Below are 24,265 nucleotides of genomic sequence, written 5' to 3'. Positions count from 1 at the left end.
CGGTGATATTATACAGGTGCAGGGGACAGGTAGCGGTGATATTATACAGGAGCAGGGGACAGGTAGCAGTGATATTATACAGGAGGAGGGGACAGACAGCAGTGATATTATACAGGTGCAGGGGACAGGTAGCGGTGATATTATACAGGAGGAGGGGACAGGTAGCGGTGATATTATACAGGAGGAGGGGACAGGTAGCGGTGATATTATACAGGAGGAGGGGACAGGTAGCGGTGATATTATACAGGAGCAGGGGACAGGTAGCGGTGATATTATACAGGAGGAGGGGACAGGTAGCGGTGATATTATACAGGAGGAGGGGACAGGTAGCGGTGATATTATACAGGAGGAGGGGACAGGTAGCGGTGATATTATACAGGAGGAGGGGACAGGTAGCGGTGATATTATACAGAAAGAGGGGACAGGTAGCAGTGATATTATACAGGAGGAGGGGACAGGCGGCGGTGATATTATACAGGAGGAGGGGACAGGCGGCGGTGATATTAAACAGGAGGAGGGGACAGGTAGCGGTGATATTATACAGGAGGAGGGGACAGGTAGCGGTGATATTATACAGGAGGAGGGGACAGGTAGCAGTGATATTATACAGGAGCAGGGGACAGGTAGCGGTGATATTATACAGGAGGAGGGGACAGGTAGCGGTGATATTATACAGGAGGAGGGGACAGGTAGCGGTGATATTATACAGGAGGAGGGGACAGGTAGCGGTGATATTATACAGGAGGAGGGGACAGGTAGCGGTGATATTATACAGGAGCAGGGCACAGGCAGCAGTGATGTTACACAGGAGGAGGGGACAGGTAGCGGTGATATTATACAGGAGGAGGGGACAGGTAGCGGTGATATTATACAGGAGGAGGGGGCAGGTAGCGGTGATATTATACAGGAGGAGGGGACAGGTAGCGGTGATATTATACAGGAGGAGGGGACAGGTAGCGGTGATATTATACAGGAGGAGGGGACAGGTAGCGGTGATATTATACAGGAAGAGGGGACAGGTAGCGGTGATATTATACAGGAGGAGTGGACAGGTAGCAGTGATATTATACAGGAGGAGAGGACAGGTAGCGGTGATATTATACAGGAGGAGGGGACAAGTAGCGGTGATATTATACAGGAGGAGGGGACAGGTAGCGGTGATATTATACAGGAGGAGGGGACAGGTAGCGGTGATATTATACAGGAGGAGGGGACAGGCGGCGGTGATATTATACAGGAGGAGGGGACAGGTAGCGGTGATGTTATACAGGAGGAGGGGACAGGTAGCGGTGATATTATACAGGAGGAGGGGACAGGTAGCGGTGATATTATACAGGAGGAGGGGACAGGTAGCGGTGATATTATACAGGAGGAGGGGACAGGTAGCGGTGATATTATACAGGAGGAGGGGACAGGTAGCGGTGATATTATTACTCAGGTTTTCCCCAGTCTGTGGGTTGTCTTGCAGCTTTGGGTGTGTGCAGAGCTTGGAGCTTTATCTATAGATGTATTAATTTATTAAGTGTAATTTTCCTAATGAGTTTCCAGCCATTAAATAAAACATTTGCGCAGCTCAGAAGACGCTTTAAATTTTAACGTGTTTCTCTTATTTTGTGGCTTCTGTTATTAATGCAGCGACTGCTCCGTGTAATCAATAAAATAAGACCAAATCCGCTTTTATGGCGTCCCCTGGCGCTCCGGATACGCGCCGAGCGCATTGATGTGGAAGGGGAATCATGCAGGAAAATGAGATAAATTATTGAGCGCAGGGTTTGATTTTTTTTCAAACCAACAAATTATTATTAATTGAAGACGCGAGACAAAAAAATAAAGAAATTAGACGCCATTTACTGATGTGAAAAAGCTTTGATAGTTTTCTGTACCTCATATCCTAAAAATAAGAGCGCGAGGAGGAGAGGTGTGTCCACTGCATCAGGGGGCGGGGCTGTGACTACCTCTCACACAGGATATAGAGGCAGGGGGCGGGGCAGTGACTACCTCTCACACAGGATATACAGGCAGGGGGCGGGGCTGTGACTACCTCTCACACAGGATATAGAGGCAGGGGGCGGGGCAGTGACTACCTCTCACACACAGGATATACAGGAAGGGGGCGGGGCTGTGACTACCTCTCACACAGGATATACAGGCAGGGGGCGGGGCTGTGACTACCTATCACACAGGATATACAGGCGGGGGGCGGGGCTGTGACTACCTCTCACACAGGATATACAGGCAGGGGGCGGGGCTGTGACCACCTCTCACACAGGATATACAGGCAGGGGGCGGGGCATCACTCAGGATATACAGGCAGGGGGCGGGGCTGTGACTACCTCTCACACAGGATATACAGGTGGGGGGCGGGGCTGTGACTACCTCTCACACAGGATAAACAGGCAGGGGGTGGGGCTGTGACTACCTCTCACACAGGATATACAGGTGGGGGGCGGGGCTGTGACTACCTCTCACACAGGATATACAGGCAGGGGGCGGGGCTGTGACTACCTCTCACACAGGATATACAGGCAGGGGGCGGGGCTGTGACTACCTCTCATACAGGATATACAGGCGAGGGGCGGGGCTGTGACTACCATCACACAGGATATACAGGCAGGGGGCGGGGCATCACACAGGATATACAGGCAGGGGGCGGGGCTGTGACTACCTCTCACACAGGATATACAGGCAGGGGGCGGGGCTGTGACTACCCCTCACACAGGATATACAGGCAGGGGGCGGGGCTGTGACTACCTCTCACACAGGATATACAGGCGGGGGGCGGGGCTCTGACTACCTCTCACACAGGATATACAGGCGGGGGGCGGGGCTGTGACTATCTCTCACACAGGATATACAGGCAGGGGGCGGGGCTTTGACTACCTCTCACACAGGATATACAGGCAGGGGGCGGGGCTGTGACTACCTCTCACACAGGATATACAGGCAGGGGGCGGGGCTGTGACTACCTCACACAGGATATACAGGCAGGGGGAGGGGCTGTGACTACCTCTCACACAGGATATACAGGCAGGGGGCGGGGCATCACACAGGATATACAGGCAGGGGGCGGGGCTGTGACTACCTCTCACACAGGATATACAGGCAGGGGGCGGGGCTGTGACTACCATCACACAGGATATACAGGCTGGGGGCGGGGCTGTGACTGCCTCTCACACAGGATATACAGGCAGGGGGCGGGGCTGTGACTACCTCTCACACAGGATAGACAGGCAGGGGGCGGGGCTGTGACTACCTCTCACACAGGATAGACAGGCAGGGGGCGGGGCTGTGACTGCCTCTCAGGTTAGGTTGTGTTGGTCTAACCCCTTCCTTGTATTGTTACGTTACAGAAGGATGTCGTCCAAACCGGCCACCTCTCCATTTACCTGTAAGGCGGATGGAGAGGAGGAGCTGTCCGGAGGAGACCTCTCATCACGGGACAAGGAGGACTTGGATGACCAGCACCTCGGTGGACACCTGCCCCTCCACACTCTCCTACACAAACCTCACCCCGAGGAGTTAACGTCACTTGTTAATAACATGCAGAACGACCCTGACTGGGACAACATGATGTCCTCGCAGCAGAGAACGGTGAGTCCTGGCCACTAGGGGCGCTGTGTGTCCTGCAGGTCCAGGGGGCAGTGAGGATGTAGCAGACGCTGGAGAAAGTCCGTAGTTTCCTGAGTTATCACCTGAATCCAGATGTGAAAGTTGCCATAAAGTGACGGACCTTGGCGCAGATCTGCGGCTGCCGCTGTCCAGGAATTCGCTTAGAGTTGATTGTAACTTTTGGAGACTTTTTCTCTAAATTCAGTAAAGTCCAAGCTCTTCATGTAATAAGGAAATCTGCAGGAAAGCCCAAAAAATTCCCCAAAAACCGAGGGGCCACTGTAGCTTTGTATGCCGTGTGCCCGGGTGCAGTCATGTGCCGGCTCCATCCTGATAAGTATTCACACTCTGGAAAGTGAAGTCATACGATGAGGTCATCGCCGCCGCAGCCTCGGTATAAATCATCGTCTGGTGGACAGCGCTGATTGATAACAAGATGGAGGAGACTCCTCCCGTCCATCATTCAATCAATAGGAAATACGAGGGTCCCGGCCTCACATCATGTCTGACACCACCTGCTAAATGTCACCTGTCACATGGTGTCACCTCCCGGAGGAGAACAAGTCATCGTTACATGTAAGATGGATCGATGAATAGATATGGAATGGTTCAGATGTTCCTGCAATCCGCCCCTCTCCCAGCTGTGCACATTTATGGAGCATTAATTCCCTCCTCCCTTACATGACTCCACAGCGGGACTCCATCTCATCCCAGGGGCTCCATCTCCATCCTAGGGGCTCCATCTCCGTCCCGGGGGCTCCAACTCCTTCCCGGGGGCTCCATCTCTAACCCGGGGGCCTCATCTCTATCGCAGGGGCTTCATCTCCTTCCCGGGAGCTCCATCCCGGGAGCTCCATCTCTATCCCGGGGGCTCCCTCTCTATCCTGGGGGCTTTCTTTGTATCCTGGGGGCTTCAACTCCATCATGGGGGCTTCCTCTCCTTCCTGGGGCCTCCATCTCCTCCTCGAAGGCTTCATCTCTTCCCCGTGAACTTCATCTCTATCCCGGGGGCTCCATCTCTATCCCGGGGGCTCCATCTCTATCCCGGGGGCTCCATCTCTATCCCGGGGGCTCCATTTCTATCCCGGGGGCTCCATCTCTATCCCGGGGGCTTCATCTCTATCCCGGGGGCTTCTTTTCTATCCCGGGGGCTTCTTCTCTATCCCGGGGGCGTGATCTCCTTCCTGGGGCTCCATCTCTTCCCCGTGGACTTCATCTTTTCCCCATGGGATTCATCTTCCTCCTGGGGGTCTTCTCTCCTTCCCGGGGGCTTCATCTCTACCCCAGGGCCTCATCTTCTCCCTGGGTGCCCCCTCCGCTTCCTGGGGGCTTCATCTCTATCCCGGGGGTTTCTTCTCTATCCCGGGGGCTCCATCTCTATCCCGGGGGCTCCATCTCTATCCCGGGGGCTCCATCTCTATCCCGGGGGCTCCATCTCTATCCCGGGGGCTCCATCTCTATCCCGGGGGCTCCATCTCTATCCCGGGGGCTCCATCTCTATCCCGGGGGCTCCATCTCTATCCCGGGGGCTTCATCTCTATCCCGGGGGCTTCTTCTCTATCCCGGGGGCTTCTTCTCTATCCCGGGGGCGTCATCTCCTTCCTGGGGCTCCATCTCTTCCCCGTGGACTTCATCTTTTCCCCATGGGATTCATCTTCCTCCTGGGGGTCTTCTCTCCTTCCCGGGGGCTTCATCTCAACCCCAGGGCCTCATCTTCTCCATTGGTGACCCATCCCCTCCCAGGGGCTTCATCTCTACCCCAGGGCCTCATCTTCTCCCTGGGTGCCCCCTCCGCTTCCTGGGGGCTTCATCTCTATCCCGGGGGTTTCTTCTCTATCCCGGGGGCTCCATCTCTATCCCGGGGGCTCCATCTCTATCCCGGGGGCTTCATCTCTATCCCGGGGGCTTCATCTCTATCCCGGGGGCTTCTTCTCTATCCCGGGGTTGTCATCTCCTTCCTGGGGCTCCATCTCTTCCCCGTGGACTTCATCTTTTCCCCATGGGATTCATCTTCCTCCTGGTGGTCTTCTCTCCTTCCCGGGGGCTTCATCTCAACCCCAGGGCCTCATCTTCTCCATTGGTGACCCATCCCCTCCCAGGGGCTTCATCTCTACCCCAGGGCCTCATCTTCTCCCTGGGTGCCCCCTCCGCTTCCTGGGGGCTTCATCTCCTCCCCAGGACCTCATCTCCTCCCTGGGTGCTCCATTCCCTCCCGGGGGCTTCTTCTCCCTGGGGGCCTCATCTTCTCCCTGGGTGCCCCATTCCCTCCCGGGGGCTGCTTCTTCTCCCTGGGGGCCTCATCTTCTCCCTGGGTGCCCCATTCCCTCCCGGGGGCTGCTTCTTCTCCCTGGGGGCCTCATCTTCTCCCTGGGTGCCCCATTCCCTCCCGGGGGCTTCTTCTCCCTGGGGGCCTCATCTTCTCCCTGGGTGCCCCATTCCCTCCCGGGGGCTTCTTCTCCCTGGGGGCCTCATCTTCTCCCTGGGTGCCCCATTCCCTCCCGGGGGCTGCTTCTTCTCCCTGGGGGCCTCATCTTCTCCCTGGGTGCCCCATTCCCTCCCGGGGGCTGCTTCTTCTCCCTGGGGGCCTCATCTTCTCCCTGGGTGCCCCATTCCCTCCCGGGGGCTGCTTCTTCTCCCTGGGGGCCTCATCTTCTCCCTGGGTGCCCCATTCCCTCCCGGGGGCTCCATCTCTATCCCAGGGGCTCCATCTCTATCTCGGGGGCTTCATCTCTATCCTGGGGGCTCCATCTCTACCCCAGGACTTCATCTTCTCTATGGGTGCCCCATTCTTTCCCGGGGGCTTCATCTCCTTTGGATTCTGGATGATTTTGTGTCTAAAATTTCTCTTTTAATGACAGAAAATAGAAATGGGGAGAAGTGACAAAAACTCATTCAAAAAGTTTTGGTTTTGGCCAGTTGTGTGATTGGCAGGTTCCTGGGGTCCGCCTCGGGGTGAGGGTGCGGTCTCATCACTAGTCACCGCTCCCCCGCCAGGTCACGCGTCGATAGCTGTTGCCGCCTGATAATCCTTCCTGGGGCCATGCCAGGTCCTTCTCTGCCTCATTTTTATCTTCTGTTTTTTAATTTTATATGGACAAATAAAAAAGTAATCCTGTAATTATTAACCCCTTCTGCTCCTCACCCAGATGCTTAGCTTCATACACCAGTCACATGGATTAGTGGTGGGAGGAGCTGTTATGTGTCTGTAATAAGACTTCCAATATATTATAATGAAAATCATTATAATGGCATGAGATCCACAAACCCAATACTACAGGAACTCATGTTCAGCCTGTATATCCAGTGTGAGAGGTAGTCACAGCCCCGCCCCCGTATATCCTGTGTGAGAGGTAGTCACAGCCCCGCCCCCGTATATCCAGTGTGAGAGGTAGTCACAGCCCCGCCCCCGTATATCCTGTGTGAGAGGTAGTCACAGCCCCGCCCCCGTATATCCTGTGTGAGAGGTAGTCACAGCCCCGCCCCCTGCCTGTATATCCTGTGTGAGAGGTAGTCACAGCCCCGCCCCCTTCCTGTATATCCTGTGTGAGAGGTAGTCACAGCCCCGCCCCCTGCCTGTATATCCTGTGTGAGAGGTAGTCACAGCCCCGCCCCCTGCCTGTATATCCTGTGTGAGGTAGTCACAGCCCCGCCCCCTGCCTGTATATCCTGTGTGAGAGGTAGTCACAGCCCGCCCCTGCCTGTATATCCAGTGTGAGAGGTAGTCAGAGCCCCGCCCCCGTATATCCTGTGTGAGAGGTAGTCACAGCCCCGCCCCCGTATATCCTGTGTGAGAGGTAGTCACAGCCCCGCCCCCTGCCTGTATATCCTGTGTGAGAGGTAGTCACAGCCCCGCCCCCTGCCTGTATATCCTGTGTGAGAGGTAGTCACTGCCCCGCCCCCTGCCTGTATATCCTGTGTGAGAGGTAGTCACTGCCCCGCCCCCTGCCTGTATATCCTGTGTGAGAGGTAGTCACAGCCCCGCCCCCTGCCTGTATATCCTGTGTGAGGTAGTCACAGCCCCGCCCCTGCCTGTATATCCTGTGTGAGAGGTAGTCACAGCCCCGCCCCCTGCCTGTATATCCTGTGTGAGAGGTAGTCACAGCCCCGCCCCCTGCCTTTATATCCTGTGTGAGAGGTAGTCACTGCCCCGCCCCCTGCCTGTATATCCTGTGTGAGAGGTAGTCACTGCCCCGCCCCCTGCCTGTATATCCTGTGTGAGAGGTAGTCACTGCCCCGCCCCCTGCCTGTATATCCTGTAAGAGGTAGTCACAGCCCCGCCCCCTGCCTGTATATCCTGTGTGATGGTAGTCACAGCCCCGTCCCCTGCCTGTATATCCTGTGTGAGAGGTAGTCACAGCCCCGCCCCCTGCCTGTATATCCTGTGTGAGAGGTAGTCACAGCCCCACCCCCTGCCTGTATATCCTGTGTGAGAGGTAGTCACAGCCCCGCCCCCTGCCTGTATATCCTGTGTGAGAGGTAGTCACAGCCCCACCCCCTGCCTGTATATCCTGTGTGAGAGGTAGTCACAGCCCCGCCCCCTGCCTGTATATCCTGTGTGAGAGGTAGTCACAGCCCCGCCCCCTGCCTGTATATCCTGTGTGAGAGGTAGTCACAGCCCCGCCCCCTGCCTGTATATCCTGTGTGAGAGGTAGTCACAGCCCCGCCCCTGCCTGTATATCCTCTGTTCTTCTTCCCCCTTTCTCTTCTGCTCCTCTGCACCCCATTTTTTTTCTGCACTTCTGTGCTCTGTCCACCACTCCTGCGTCTTTGCCCCTTATCCCTCTCCTTCTCTTTCGCCTGTTTCTTGTCCTCCTCCCTCTCCTGCACCTCTGCTGTGCCTCTGCACTTTGTCCTTCTCTCTCCTGCGCCTCTGAGCCTTGTCCTCCTCCTCTTCTGCGCCTTACTTTTCTCCCTCTCTTTTGATTTTATGCCATATCCTCCTCCCTCTCCTGCACCTCTGTGCGTTGTCCCCCTTCTCTCCTGCGACTTATCTCACACCCTCTGCTGGGCCTCAGCACCTTGTCCTCTTCTTTCTCCTACACCTCTGTGTCTTATCCCTTTCCTGTGCTTCTGTGCCTCGTCTCCTTCCCTCTCCTGCTCCTCTGCGTTTTATCTCTCTCCTGAACCTCTTCTGTGTCTAGTCTCCCTCCTCCTGTTCCTCTGTGTCTCATCTCCCTTTCCTTTGCCTCATCTTTCTTCCTCACCTGTGCCTCTGTGCCCGTTTTCCCTTTGTTGTGCCTCTGTGCCTCACTTACCTCTCGTTTGCCTTTGCACTCGGTCTCCCTCCCACTACTGCCTTTATGCACTATGTCTCCCTCCTTCGCCTCCCTCTCTTTTGTGTCTCCCTCTCTTCTGTGTCTCCCTCCCCTCTTCGTCTCCCTCCCTCTTCGTCTCCCTTCCCTCTTCGTCTCCCTTCCCTCTTCGTCTCCCTTCCCTCTTCGTCTCCCTTCCCTCTTCGTCTCCCTTCCCTCTTCGTCTCCCTTCCCTCTTCGTCTCCCTTCCCTCTTCGTTTCCCTTCCCTCTTCGTTTCCCTTCCCTCTTCGTCTCCCTTCCCTCTTCGTCTCCCTTTCCTCTTCGTCTCCCTTTCTTCTGTGCCTCACGCTTAATGTCTTTCCCTCTTTGTCTCTCCCCCTCTTCGCCTCTCTCTCCCCCTCTTCGCCTCTCTCTCCCCCTCTTCGCCTCTCTCTCTCCCCCTCTTTGCCTCTCTCTTTCTCCCCCTCTTCGCCCCTCTCTCTCCCCCTCTTCGCCCCTCTCTCTCCCCCTCTTCGCCCCTCTCTCTCCCCCTCTTCGCCCCTCTCTCTCCCCCTCTTCGCCCCGCTCTCTCCCCCTCTTCGCCCCTCTCTCTCCCCCTCTTCGCCTCTCTCTCTCCCTCTTCGCCTCTCTCTCTCCCCCTCTTCGCCCCTCTCTCTCCCCCTCTTCGCCCCTCTCTCTCCCCCTCTTCGCCCCTCTCTCTCCCCCTCTTCGCCCCTCTCTCTCCCCCTCTTCGCCTCTCTCTCTCCCCCTCTTCGCCCCTCTCTCTCCCCCTCTTCGCCCCTCTCTATCCCCCTCTTCGCCTCTCTCTCTCCCCCTCTTCGCCTCTCTCTCTCCCCCTCTTCGCCTCTCTCTCTCCCCCTCTTCGCCTCTCTCTCTCCCCCTCTTCGCCTCTCTCTCTCCCCCTCTTCGCCTCTCTCTCTCCCCCTCTTCGCCTCTCTCTCTCCCCCTCTTCGCCTCTCTCTCTCCCCCTCTTCGCCTCTCTCTCTCCCCCTCTTCGCCTCTCTCTCTCCCCCTCTTCGCCTCTCTCTCTCCCCCTCTTCGCCTCTCTCTCTCCCCCTCTTTGCCTCTCTCTCTCCCCCTCTTCGCCTCTCTCTCTCCCCCTCTTCGCCCCGCTCTCTCCCCCTCTTCGCCCCTCTCTCTCCCCCTCTTCGCCTCTCTCTCTCCCTCTTCGCCTCTCTCTCTCCCCCTCTTCGCCTCTCTCTCTCCCCCTCTTCGCCCCTCTCTCTCCCCCTCTTCGCCCCTCTCTCTCCCCCTCTTCGCCCCTCTCTCTCCCCCTCTTCGCCCCTCTCTCTCCCCTCTTCGCCTCTCTCTCTCCCCCTCTTCGCCCCTCTCTCTCCCCCTCTTCGCCCCTCTCTATCCCCCTCTTCGCCTCTCTCTCTCCCCCTCTTCGCCTCTCTCTCTCCCCCTCTTCGCCTCTCTCTCTCCCCCTCTTCGCCTCTCTCTCTCCCCCTCTTCGCCTCTCTCTCTCCCCCTCTTCGCCTCTCTCTCTCCCCCTCTTCGCCTCTCTCTCTCCCCCTCTTCGCCTCTCTCTCTCCCCCTCTTCGCCTCTCTCTCTCCCCCTCTTCGCCTCTCTCTCTCCCCCTCTTCCCCTCTCTCTCTCCCCCTCTTCGCCTCTCTCTCTCCCCCTCTTCGCCTCTCTCTCTCCCCCTCTTCGCCTCTCTCTCTCCCCCTCTTCGCCTCTCTCTCCCCCTCTTCGCCTCTCTCTCCCCCTCTTCGCCTCTCTCTCCCCCTCTTCGCCTCTCTCTCTCCCCCTCTTCGCCTCTCTCTCTCCCCCTCTTCGCCTCTCTCTCCCCCTTTTCGCCTCTCTCTCTCCCCCTCTTCGCCCCCCTCTCTCTCCCCCTCTTCGCCCCCCTCTCTCTCCCCCTCTTCGCCCCCCTCTCTCTCCCCCTCTTCGCCCCCCTCTCTCTCCCCCTCTTCGCCCCTCTCTCTCCCCCTCTTCGCCTCTCCCCCTCTTCGCCTCTCTCTCCCCCTCTTCGCCTCTCTCTCCCCCTCTTCGCCTCTCTCTCTCCCCCTCTTCGCCTCTCTCTCCCCCTCTTCGCCTCTCTCTCCCCCTTTTCGCCTCTCTCTCTCCCCCTCTTCGCCTCTCTCTCTCCCCCTCTTCGCCTCTCTCTCCCCCTTTTCGCCTCTCTCTCTCCCCCTCTTCGCCTCTCTCTCCCCCTCTTCGCCTCTCTCTCTCCCCCTCTTCGCCTCTCTCTCTCCCCCTCTTCGCCTCTCTCTCCCCCTTTTCGCCTCTCTCTCTCCCCCTCTTCGCCTCTCTCTCTCCCCCTCTTCGCCTCTCTCTCCCCCTCTTCGCCTCTCTCTCTCCCCCTCTTCGCCTCTCTCTCCCCCTCTTCGCCTCTCTCTCTCCCCCTCTTCGCCTCTCTCTCTCCCCCTCTTCGCCTCTCTCTCCCCCTTTTCGCCTCTCTCTCTCCCCCTCTTCGCCTCTCTCTCCCCCTCTTCGCCTCTCTCTCTCCCCCTCTTCGCCTCTCTCTCTCCCCCTCTTCGCCTCTCTCTCTCCCCCTCTTCCCCTCTCTCTCTCCCCCTCTTCGCCTCTCTCTCTCCCCCTCTTCGCCTCTCTCTCTCCCCCTCTTCGCCTCTCTCTCTCCCCCTCTTCGCCTCTCTCTCTCCCCCTCTTCGCCTCTCTCTCCCCCTCTTCGCCTCTCTCTCCCCCTCTTCGCCTCTCTCTCTCCCCCTTTTCGCCTCTCTCTCTCCCCCTCTTCGCCCCCCTCTCTCTCCCCCTCTTCGCCCCCCTCTCTCTCCCCCTCTTCGCCCCCCTCTCTCTCCCCCTCTTCGCCCCCCTCTCTCTCCCCCTCTTCGCCCCCCTCTCTCTCCCCCTCTTCGCCCCCCTCTCTCTCCCCCTCTTCGCCCCCCTCTCTCTCCCCCTCTTCGCCCCCCTCTCTCTCCCCCTCTTCGCCCCCCTCTCTCTCCCCCTCTTCGCCCCCCTCTCTCTCCCCCTCTTCGCCCCCCTCTCTCTCCCCCTCTTCGCCCCCCTCTCTCTCCCCCTCTTCGCCCCCCTCTCTCTCCCCCTCTTCGCCCCCCTCTCTCTCCCCCTCTTCGCCCCCCTCTCTCTCCCCCTCTTCGCCCCCCTCTCTCTCCCCCTCTTCGCCCCCCTCTCTCTCCCCCTCTTCGCCTCTCTCTCTCCCCCTCTTCGCCCCTCTCTCTCCCCCTCTTCGCCTCTCTCTCTCCCCCTCTTCGCCTCTCTCTCTCCCCCTCTTCGCCCCTCTCTCTCCCCCTCTTCGCCCCTCTCTCTCCCCCTCTTCGCCCCTCTCTCTCCCCCTCTTCGCCCCTCTCTCTCCCCCTCTTCGCCTCTCTCTCTCCCCCTCTTCGCCTCTCTCTCTCCCCCTCTTCGCCCCTCTCTCTCCCCCTCTTCGCCCCTCTCTATCCCCCTCTTCGCCTCTCTCTCTCCCCCTCTTCGCCTCTCTCTCTCCCCCTCTTCGCCTCTCTCTCTCCCCCTCTTCGCCTCTCTCTCTCCCCTCTTCGCCTCTCTCTCTCCCCCTCTTCGCCTCTCTCTCTCCCCCTCTTCGCCTCTCTCTCTCCCCCTCTTCGCCTCTCTCTCTCCCCCTCTTCGCCTCTCTCTCTCCCCCTCTTCGCCTCTCTCTCTCCCCCTCTTCGCCTCTCTCTCTCCCCCTCTTCGCCTCTCTCTCTCTCCCCCTCTTCGCCCCCCTCTCTCTCCCCCTCTTCGCCCCTCTCTCTCCCCCTCTTCTCCTCTCTCTCCCCCTCTTCGCCTCTCTCTCTCTCCCCCTCTTCGCCTCTCTCTCTCCCCCTCTTCGCCTCTCTCTCTCCCCCTCTTCGCCCCCCTCTCTCTCCCCCTCTTCGCCCCTCTCTCTCCCCCTCTTCTCCTCTCTCTCCCCCTCTTCGCCCCCCTCTCTCTCCCCCTCTTCGCCGCCCTCTCTCTCCCCCTCTTCGCCTCTCTCTCTCCCCCTCTTCGCCCCCCTCTCTCTCCCCCTCTTCGCCCCTCTCTCTCCCCCTCTTCTCCTCTCTCTCCCCCTCTTCGCCTCTCTCTCTCTCCCCCTCTTCGCCTCTCTCTCCCCCTCTTCGCCTCTCTCTCTCCCCCTCTTCGCCCCTCTCTCTCCCCCTCTTCGCCTCTCTCTCTCCCCCTCTTCGCCGCCCTCTCTCTCCCCCTCTTCGCCTCTCTCTCTCCCCCTCTTCGCCCCCCTCTCTCTCCCCCTCTTCGCCGCCCTCTCTCTCCCCCTCTTCGCCTCTCTCTCTCCCCCTCTTCGCCCCCCTCTCTCTCCCCCTCTTTGCCCCTCTCTCTCCCCCTCTTCGCCTCTCTCTCTCTCCCCCTCTTCGCCTCTCTCTCTCCCCCTCTTCGCCTCTCTCCCTTGTCTTCATCTCCCCCTCTTCGCCTTTGTCTCTTCCTTGCCCCCTTCCCTGCTCCTCGTCCACCAGTGATTCCCTTCGTGTAGGACGGATGTTACATGGATGTCAGTGGGACAAGAGTAAACAGTGTCCCCTTGTGCATGCGGAGTTTCCTTTCAAACATTGATATTTTGGGATAAAAGCACTAATAAAAAGGGCAGCGTTAATAAGCAGGCGTCCTATTAGACAACAGCTCGTTATCGTGGCGGTGGTGGAGTTCTTGGAGAGAGATGACTATTAGCAGCAGAAGACGCTTTTAATTTCATCTTTTTTTCCGTCTGCCTTCTTAATTGATAGTGTATGTAAGTGATCAAAGTTGGCTGATTTGCATAGTGTTCTACATCAAACACTCAAACATCCTCTGGGGTCCTCATAAAAAACACTTGCCACAGCAAAACAGCCATAGAGAAAAGACGGAACGGGGGGGACTGTGCTGAGGGGCTGCCAGAGCCCCCAAATCCTGGAACTCATGGAGGTGGCTTGTTACCGCTGTTGGCACTGGAGTGGTCATGTGATCCTCTGCGCCGCGCTCCAAGGGATCGTATTCTGGGCGACGTCTCAGGATTAGCATGACTTCTCTTACATTCCCTACAAGTGGCCACAATCCCTTGAGAGGGGGATACAGCATGGTGCCCACAGCCCCCCGCGGGGAGTGGAAAGGGGCACTGCAGCAGCTGAGGTCATAGGGACATAAAAACTGGAAATATTGTAGTAAAGGTCTAATGTGATAATAGTGTGCAGGATGATGATGCAAATGGAGGCCATGCTGGTGGATGATGAGAACAATGATAGTGCTGAAGATGATGGGGGTGATAGGGATAATGATTATGATGATAAAGATGATGGGGGTGATGGTGGTAATAGCGATGCTGATGAGAACAATGATAGTGTTGAAGATGATGGGGATGATAGGGATGATGATTATGATGATAAAGATGATGGGGGTGATAGGGATGATGATTATGATGATAAAGATGATGGGGGTGATGATGGTAATAGCTATGCTGATGAGAACAATGATAGTGTTGGAGATGATGAGGGATGCTGGTAATGGCAATGGTGGAGAAAGTGGTGATGTAGATGATGGGGGATGATGGTGATGAAAGTAAATGACTTGGTGGCTGAGATCAAGGTCCCCCAGGATGTCAGGGACTCGTTTACATCTCCATGTCCCTGCTTCCCTTTGTACTGTGTGATCCTGACCAGTCGTGTAATGTGAGGCTCCTCTGCTGAGGGATCTAGACCGGAGGAGAATGCCCCTCCCCTGAGGAGCCGGGCTAACAGGAAGTAGGAGGAACACAGGAAGTGACATGTGCTTGGAGAGATCCGTTACAGTTTTTTCCTGTTTATGGATTTATTATTATTATTTATGATTGTTTTTTATTGTTTGTGCCTTTTCTTGACCTTCTACGTTTCTTTCTGCAGGACCTGGACAGCAATAAATTACGTTCCCTCTATTCCTTCCGCTCTACATCTACCTCACCACACAAGCCTGACGAAGGGGCTCGCGACCGCAGCGATCTTATGAGCAGTGTTAATTTTGGGACTCCAGAACGGCGCAAAGGAAGCCTGGCCGATGTGGTGGATACACTGAAACAAAAGAAACTGGAAGAGATGACAAGGACGGAGCAGGAGGGTGAGTGCCGGGGAGAGGCGAGTGGGATATGGAGAGGCTGAGAAGTACTTAATTGCCACGAATTCTTAGCGTGTCACTATGGCGACGGCCGCGATGAACGCTATCTCTTGCATTGGCGTGGCTGTAGGGTCGGGTGTATCTGGGTGCACACTCTACGCCGTGTTTCGAGATGTTTGTTTGTGATTTTGGTGTCTTTTTATAACTTTCTGCGTCCTCCTGGTGGCTTGCCGGGCTGTCGGTCTGATACGCATGGCTACGGCATTGGACCAGCTGTATAATAGCAAACACAGTTAACCCTTCATTATGAGCAGCGCAGATCGGATAACAACAGCTGGATTAGTATGTTGGCCGCTGGCACGGCTCCGTATCTTGGCGCCGATTCTGCTTGAATGTTTTTTTTTGTGCGTTTAGCAGTTTTCTGTTGCTGAAATAAAGAAAAAGTTGTCGCAGGAAAGTTGTACCAATGATACGGGGAGGGTGATGCTGACCAGATGCTGCTGTCACAGTACAGGGCTGGGGTTGGCACGTTGCGATGTCACGCCGCGCTCACATTCTCGTCTCTCCCCGCGCTGTAAAGTGCTGCTCCGGTTTCCTCTGTTGTTGAGTCAATTCTCTTGATTGGACGGCAATGATCAATTACTTGCATTGTCCTTCAGCGCGCGGACATCTCACAATGTCGTGTAATTCGCAGTAATTTCTGGATGGCATCAAACACACACCTAATCATTGTGTAGGCTCCGACTGATAATAACCTGGTGGGGATCCTGCAGCCATTCTTCTCTGCAGCACAACATCACTGGGAGACCCCCGCCGCCTCCATGAAATGTCTTTGTGTGTTTGTGAGGCTTCTTTGTGGAGCACATTAAACAGCCCGGAGATTCAGAGCAGAATATGACCACACAGCTCATCCGTCAGATAATTACACATGGTCAGTGTGGTGTGATGAGCCGGGCTGACTGGTGCAGCCAATGGTCAGTAGTGGTAGAGCTAAGGCCGGTTATCATACAATAGTCTGTAGTACATGAGCACAACTGGAAAAGCAGACAAGTGGCAGGTCAAAGTACCACAGCTAGACACTGGGGGATTGTAGTCCATAGTGCTAGGCGGACAGAGGATTCAAAACTCGATGGACACAATTGTTAGTGGTGACCATAAGCCATGAAATCATAGTAAACCAGTGGTAGCTACAGAGGTTTGGGTTACATATGGATAGTATTAATGGTAGATGGAAGTAGTAGATGGAGAAGATAGAGGTACTTAGAATAGTTGGTAAAGGCAGCAATGGATGGATGAGGTTGTGGAATAAGTACAGGTGTAACAGCCGTTGTGTGGATCTTAGATGTAGAAGGAGGCTGTAAGTTTGGATGAGAGTGTTGGATGGTGAAGAAGGTGCTGGGCACGGAGAAGGTAGTGATAGATGGTGGTAGACATTGATGAAGGTGGTGGTAGACATGCACGGCAGTGGGAGGTGGTGAAGATGGCTGAAGATATAGAAGTCAATAGTAGACATGGATAGCATGCTAGATATAGAAGGTAGTGCTAGATATGGTAGGTACTGCTAGAATATAATGGCAGTGGCAGATGGAGGAGGTCATGGTAGATAGCATGATAAATCTAGAAGGCAGTGGTAGATCTAGAAGGCAGTGGTAGACATGGAGATTGTGGTGTTGGATGGAGAGAATAGTGGTAGACATGGATGGTGATGGAGGAGGCGGTTGGGTTCTTGTGTTGGATCTGGATCTTCTGGCTTCTCAGCGATGGTCAGGAGCCTGGTCATGCCTGTGATATCCGCTTCCCTTGTGTTGGATCTGGATCTTCTGGCTTCTCAGCGATGGTCAGGAGCCTGGGGCAGACGTCTGTCCTGTGATATCCGCTTCCCTTGTGTTGGATCTGGATCTTCTGGCTTCTCAGTGATGGTCAGGAGCCTGGGGCAGACGTCTGTCCTGTGATATCCGCTTCCCTTGTGTTGGATCTGGATCTTCTGGCTTCTCAGCGATGGTCAGGAGCCTGGAGCAGACGTCTGTCCTGTGATATGCGCTTCCCTTGTGTTGGATCTGGATCTTCTAGCTTCTCAGCGATGGTCAGGAGCCTGGGGCAGACGTCTGTCCTGTGATATGCGCTTCCCTTGTGTTGGATCTGGATCTTCTGGCTTCTCAGCGATGGTCAGGAGCCTGGGGCAGACGTCTGTCCTGTGATATCCGCTTCCCTTGTGTTGGATCTGGATCTTCTGGCTTCTCAGCGATGGTCAGGAGCCTGGAGCAGACGTCTGTCCTGTGATATGCGCTTCCCTTGTGTTGGATCTGGATCTTCTAGCTTCTCAGCGATGGTCAGGAGCCTGGGGCAGACGTCTGTCCTGTGATATCCGCTTCCCTTGTGTTGGATCTGGATCTTCTGGCTTCTCAGCGATGGTCAGGAGCCTGGGGCAGACGTCTGTCCTGTGATATCCGCTTCCCTTGTGTTGGATCTGGATCTTCTGGCTTCTCAGCGATGGTCAGGAGCCTGGGGCAGACGTCTGTCCTGTGATATCCGCTTCCCTTGTGTTGGATCTGGATCTTCTGGCTTCTCAGTGATGGTCAGGAGCCTGGGGCAGACGTCTGTCCTGTGATATCCGCTTCCCTTGTGTTGGATCTGGATCTTCTGGCTTCTCAGCGATGGTCAGGAGCCTGGGGCAGACGTCTGTCCTGTGATATCCGCTTCCCTTGTGTTGGATCTGGATCTTCTGGCTTCTCAGCGATGGTCAGGAGCCTGGGGCAGACGTCTGTCCTGTGATATGCGCTTCCCTTGTGTTGGATCTGGATCTTCTGGCTTCTCAGCGATGGTCAGGAGCCTGGTCATGCCTGTGATATGCGCTTCCCTTGTGTTGGATCTGGATCTTCTGGCTTCTCAGCGATGGTCAGGAGCCTGGGGCAGACGTCTGTCCTGTGATATCCGCTTCCCTTGTGTTGGATCTGGATCTTCTGGCTTCTCAGCGATGGTCAGGAGCCTGGGGCAGACGTCTGTCCTGTGATATGCGCTTCCCTTGTGTTGGATCTGGATCTTCTGGCTTCTCAGCGATGGTCAGGAGCCTGGGGCAGACGTCTGTCCTGTGATATGTGCTTCCCTTGTGTTGGATCTGGATCTTCTGGCTTCTCAGTGATGGTCAGGAGCCTGGGGCAGACGTCTGTCCTGTGATATCCGCTTCCCTTGTGTTGGATCTGGATCTTCTGGCTTCTCAGCGATGGTCAGGAGCCTGGGGCAGACGTCTGTCCTGTGATATGCGCTTCCCTTGTGTTGGATCTGGATCTTCTAGCTTCTCAGCGATGGTCAGGAGCCTGGGGCAGACGTCTGTCCTGTGATATGCGCTTCCCTTGTGTTGGATCTGGATCTTCTGGCTTCTCAGCGATGGTCAGGAGCCTGGGGCAGACGTCTGTCCTGTGATATCCGCTTCCCTTGTGTTGGATCTGGATCTTCTGGCTTCTCAGCGATGGTCAGGAGCCTGGGGCAGACGTCTGTCCTGTGATATGTGCTTCCCTTGTGTTGGATCTGGATCTTCTAGCTTCTCAGCGATGGTCAGGAGCCTGGAGCAGACGTCTGTCCTGTGATATGCGCTTCCCTTGTGTTGGATCTGGATCTTCTAGCTTCTCAGCGATGGTCAGGAGCCTGGGGCAGACGTCTGTCCTGTGATATGCGCTTCCCTTGTGTTGGATCTGGATCTTCTGGCTTCTCAGCGATGGTCAGGAGCCTGGGGCAGACGTCTGTCCTGTGATATCCGCTTCCCTTGTGTTGGATCTGGATCTTCTGGCTTCTCAGTGATGGTCAGGAGCCTGGGGCAGACGTCTGTCCTGTGATATCCGCTTCCCTTGTGTTGGATCTGGATCTTCTGGCTTCTCAGCGATGGTCAGGAGCCTGGGGCAGACGTCTGTCCTGTGATATGCGCTTCCCTTGTGTTGGATCTGGATCTTCTGGCTTCTCAGCGATGGTCAGGAGCCTGGGGCAGACGTCTGTCCTGTGATATGCGCTTCCCTTGTGTTGGATCTGGATCTTCTGGCTTCTCAGCGATGGTCAGGAGCCTGGGGCAGACGTCTGTCCTGTGATATGCGCTTCCCTTGTGTTGGATCTGGATCTTCTGGCTTCTCAGCGATGGTCAGGAGCCTGGGGCAGACGTCTGTCCTGTGATATGCGCTTCCCTTGTGTTGGATCTGGATCTTCTGGCTTCTCAGCGATGGTCAGGAGCCTGGGGCAGACGTCTGTCCTGTGATATGCGCTTCCCTTGTGTTGGATCTGGATCTTCTGGCTTCTCAGCGATGGTCAGGAGCCTGGGGCAGACGTCTGTCCTGTGATATCCGCTTCCCTTGTGTTGGATCTGGATCTTCTGGCTTCTCAGCGATGGTCAGGAGCCTGGGGCAGACGTCTGTCCTGTGATATGCGCTTCCCTTGTGTTGGATCTGGATCTTCTGGCTTCTCAGCGATGGTCAGGAGCCTGGTCATGCCTGTGATATGCGCTTCCCTTGTGTTGGGCGGCTGTGGAGTTGAGCTTCTTCTTCTGATACAAGTCTGGCCTCTTCGTTGCGCTGTGGCGTCTTGGAGACAGAATGTTCTGGTGCAAAGTAAAAGTGTTTATGAACAGCTAATATATTTAACCCACATATTGAGAGAAGCCGGCCGCTCCCTGAGGTTGTCGGAATAAACCGGCTAATGAGAACTCGAGCTGAGGATCTGCAATTGAGAAGGTCAGCAGGTCTGTGCCGGGGAGAATTTGCCGCAGCTGCTGAAATCTGGTTGTTGCTGCAGTTTAAGTGGTCAAGTGCTGCTGGTGTAGCGGGTCCGTCTGTTACTCGGAGGCTGAGAGGTGTCCCGGCATAATGTGCAGCTGTTTAATAATAAAGCCTCAGCCGCTGTAATTCCCCGTGCATGGGCGCCGCGTCCTTCTGACGAGCACCTAGAGCCGCCCGCTCTCCAATAAATAATGGATCTATCACACAGATAACAGATTGACATCATTACTGGGAATTAAAACCTCATCTCCATCTCAGAGAATCACCCAGCACCGAGGAAACGCAAAGAGAGGCGCCTAATCCCCCAGTACACCACAATGTAATCCACTAAACGCTCTTCAGAGGTGGGGGGCTCTGCCCTGGATCAGGGGGAGTCCGGAGACTTACTGATAATCGAGAAACAGTGCAAAGAATGTCCCTGTTCCCTGCAGCCTCCTCCTCTGTCCTGGGGCCTCCTCCTCTGTCCTGCGGCCTCCTCCTCTGTCCTGCGGCCTCCTCCTCTGTCCTGGGGCCTCCTCCTCTGTCCTGCGGCCTCCTCCTCTGTCCTGGGGCCTCCTCCTCTGTCCTGGGGCCTCCTCCTCTGTCCTGGGGCCTCCTCCTCTGTCCTGGGGCCTCCTCCTCTGTCCTGGGGCCTCCTCCTCTGTCCTGTGGCCTCCTCCTCTGCCCTGCGGCCTCCTCTGTCCTGCGGCCTCCTCCTCTGCCCTGCGGCCTCCTCTGTCCTGGGGCCTCCTCCTCTGTCCTGGGGCCTCCTCCTCTGTCCTGGGGCCTCCTCCTCTGTCCTGGGGCCTCCTCCTCTGTCCTGTGGCCTCCTCCTCTGTCCTGGGGCCTCCTCTGTCCTGCGGCCTCCTCCTCTGCCCTGCGGCCTCCTCCTCTGTCCTGGGGCCTCCTCTGTCCTGCGGCCTCCTCCTCTTTCCTGCGGCCTCCTCCTCTGTCCTGGGGCCTTCTCTGTCCTGCGGCCTCCTCCTCTGTCCTGGGGCCTCCTCCTCTGTCCTGGGGCCTCCTCCTCTGTCCTGCGGCCTCCTCCTCTGTCCTGGGGCCTCCTCCTCTGTCCTGGGGCCTCCTCCTCTGTCCTGGGGCCTCCTCCTCTGTCCTGCGGCCTCCTCCTCTGTCCTGCGGCCTCCTCCTCTGTCCTGGGGCCTCCTCCTCTGTCCTGGGGCCTCCTCCTCTGTCCTGCGGCCTCCTCCTCTGTCCTGCGGCCTCCTCCTCTGTCCTGCGGCCTCCTCCTCTGTCCTGCGGCCTCCTCCTCTGTCCTGGGGCCTCCTCCTCTGTCCTGCGGCCTCCTCCTCTGTCCTGGGGCCTCCTTCTCTGTCCTGGGGCCTCCTCCTCTGTCCTGGGGCCTCCTCCTCTGTCCTGGGGCCTCCTCCTCTGTCCTGGGGCCTCCTCCTCTGTCCTGGGGCCTCCTCCTCTGTCCTGCCGCCTCCTCCTCTGTCCTGGGGCCTCCTCCTCTGTCCTGGGGCCTCCTCCTCTGTCCTGCGGCCTCCTCCTCTGTCCTGCAGCCTCCTCCTCTGTCCTGCGGCCTCCTCCTCTGTCCTGCGGCCTCCTCCTCTGCCCTGCCGCCTCCTCCTCTGCCCTGCGGCCTCCTCCTCTGTCCTGCGGCCTCCTTCTCTGCTCTGCGGCCTCCCCCTCTGCCCTGCGGCCTCCCCCTCTGCCCTGCGGCCTCCCCCTCTGCCCTGCGGCCTCCCCCTCTGCCCTGCGGCCTCCCCCTCTGCCCTGGGGTTCCTCCTCTGCTCTGCGGCCTCCCCCTCTGCCCTGCGGCCTCCCCCTCTGCCCTGCGGCCTCCTCCTCTGCCCTGCGGCCTCCTCCTCTGCCCTGCGGCCTCCCCCTCTGCCCTGCGGCCTCCTCCTCTGCCCTGCGGCCTCCTCCTCTGCCCTGCGGCCTCCTCCTCTGCCCTGCGGCCTCCTCCTCTGCCCTGCGGCCTCCTCCTCTGCCCTGCGGCCTCCTCCTCTGCCCTGCGGCCTCCTCCTCTGCCCTGCGGCCTCCTCCTCTGCCCTGCGGCCTCCTCCTCTGCCCTGCGGCCTCCCCCTCTGCCCTGCGGCCTCCTCCTCTGCCCTGCGGCCTCCCCCTCTGCCCTGCGGCCTCCTCCTCTGCCCTGCGGCCTCCTTCTCTGCTCTGCGGCCTCCCCCTCTGCCCTGCGGCCTCCCCCTCTGCCCTGCGGCCTCCTCCTCTGCCCTGCGGCCTCCCCCTCTGCCCTGCGGCCTCCTCCTCTGCCCTGCGGCCTCCCCCTCTGCCCTGCGGCCTCCCCCTCTGCCCTGCGGCCTCCTCCTCTGCCCTGCGGCTCCTCCTTGGTCACCCCACAATCTTTGGCTATCACTTTGGTGGCTGTAGGGTTAGAGCAGAGGATGGGGCTGGAGGTGAAGGACGTCTCGGCTCTAGTATACGGCGTCCTCCCCATTGTCTGTGGTGCTTTATCAGTAACACGAGCCGCTCTCCTTCCTCTTTGAAGCCGTAAAAGGCAATCAGAATCGCAGATAAGAGGCGTCTTTGATGAATGTGATCGATAGCGTTTCCTTCTGACATTTCTGAGATCTGAACCCGTCTCTTCTCCTCCCCGGAGCGGCGTCCGCGGAGCAGAAAGGTCCGAACACGATAAGTGATATTTATTCCATGGGAAACAATAAATAAAAGGACAAATAAGTAACAAAAGAGACGGAGCCTTGTGTGTGCAGGGCTCTGCGGCCGCCATCACTCGTGTGCCAAGGATCTGCCAGCGCTCATCTCATGTCTAATCGTGTGGCTCCCGCTGCCTCCAGAGACCGGGCCGCAGAAACTTCATGGAACACTTGGCTCCGTCTCCATAAGTATCAGAAGCCCCTGAAGTGCTGAGGCTTCACCGGGCGACGAACCGGCCGCCGCGTCACCTGCTCATCATGGACAACATCTCTGCTTGCTGTCACTCGCAGCTGTATAAGGAGAGGAAGCAGAGAGTGAAGGGAGTGAAGCAGAACTCTCCAAGGCTCTGACTTGGTTGTGGTTTTATCTGGTAAAGCTGGGTGAGATAATGGTGCCCATCATTGTAGTCACCCAGCTTTCCCTGAGAGATCTGAGATGAGTGCAGTTCCAGATGTGGCTGAATGATGGCGCTCCCCATATGAGGGCAGTGCTGGTGCCGAGCAGTCTTGGCCTATGGTATGGAAGGAGTTAAGAGTCTGGTTTTCTCCTGGAGATGGCTGAAATTTCCAGGGTCCTTGTGCAGGAGAATTGTCCGGGAGGTTTCCCGTGTTATTTGGCGCCGTCCCCGCTGTTCGCCCACAGGGTCTGAAAGTGCCTTAAGTGCTTTTGACCGCGGTAATGAATGAAAATGGAGGCGCAGCACAGAGGGCGCTGCATTAGACTGAATAGTAACTTACCTGTAAAAGCGCCATTAGACGGGTCCGGCTGGAAGGACGGGTAACTGCGACGCACCGCCGCTTATTTACTGCACAGCACCTCCGGAGAACGCACAACGCAGACACCGTCACCTTAACCCCTGACACGCCAACACAGATCAATGAGGTCAGTGACCTGTATATAGATGTATCCATCCCGGGGTCACACAGTGACGTGTATATAGATGTATCCATCCCGGGGTCACACAGTGACGTGTATATAGATGTATCCATCCCGGGGTCACACAGTGACGTGTATATAGATGTATCCATCCCGGGGTCACACAGTGACGTGTATATAGATGTATCCATCCCGGGGTCACACAGTGACCTGTATATAGATGTATCCATCCCGGGGTCACACAGTGACCTGTATATAGATGTATCCATCCCGGGGTCACACAGTGACGTGTATATAGATGTATCCATCCCGGGGTCACACAGTGACGTGTATATAGATGTATCCATCCCGGGGTCTCACAGTGACGTGTATATAGATGTATCCATCCCGGGGTCACACAGTGACGTGTATATAGATGTATCCATCCCGGGGTCACACAGTGACCTGTATATAGATGTATCCATCCCGGGGTCTCACAGTGACGTGTATATAGATGTATCCATCCCGGGGTCACACAGTGACGTGTATATAGATGTATCCATCCCGGGGTCTCACAGTGACCTGTATATAGATGTATCCATCCCGGGGTCACACAGTGACGTGTATATAGATGTATCCATCCCGGGGTCACACAGTGACCTGTATATAGATGTATCCATCCCGGGGTCACACAGTGACGTGTATATAGATGTATCCATCCCGGGGTCACACAGTGACCTGTATATAGATGTATCCATCCCGGGGTCACACAGTGACGTGTATATAGATGTATCCATCCCGGGGTCACACAGTGACGTGTATATAGATGTATCCATCCCGGGGTCACACAGTGACCTGTATATAGATGTATCCATCCCGGGGTCACACAGTGACCTGTATATAGATGTATCCATCCCGGGGTCACACAGTGACCTGTATATAGATGTATCCATCCCGGGGTCACACAGTGACCTGTATATAGATGTATCCATCCCGGGGTCACACAGTGACGTGTATATAGATGTATCCATCCCGGGGTCACACAGTGACGTGTATATAGATGTATCCATCCCGGGGTCACACAGTGACGTGTATATAGATGTATCCATCCCGGGGTCACACAGTGACGTGTATATAGATGTATCCATCCCGGGGTCACACAGTGACCTGTATATAGATGTATCCATCCCGGGGTCACACAGTGACCTGT

The 24,265-nt window shown here is 56.8% G+C and overlaps 1 protein-coding gene across 12 annotated transcripts in view; it reads left to right on the top strand.

The window, feature by feature from the left end:
* The window catches only part of SOX6 (SRY-box transcription factor 6), a 522,737-nt gene that overhangs the window by 199,808 nt on the left and 298,664 nt on the right, over positions 1 to 24,265 (top strand). For 11 of the 12 annotated variants that reach the window (XM_072119159.1, XM_072119157.1, XM_072119158.1 and 8 more), the window contains 2 exons: positions 3,351 to 3,591; positions 14,626 to 14,836. In XM_072119159.1, the coding sequence (XP_071975260.1) occupies positions 3,351 to 3,591; positions 14,626 to 14,836 (452 nt within the window). The remainder of the gene's footprint in view (positions 1 to 3,350; positions 3,592 to 14,625; positions 14,837 to 24,265) is intronic. The other variant, XM_072119160.1, reaches the window with a different exon arrangement.

Source organism: Engystomops pustulosus, chromosome 7 (genome assembly GCF_040894005.1).
Source record: "Engystomops pustulosus chromosome 7, aEngPut4.maternal, whole genome shotgun sequence".
Taxonomy (NCBI): Eukaryota; Metazoa; Chordata; class Amphibia; order Anura; family Leptodactylidae; genus Engystomops; species Engystomops pustulosus.
Note: the sequence above shows the minus strand (reverse complement) of the source record. Positions and strands in the feature narration are given on the sequence as shown.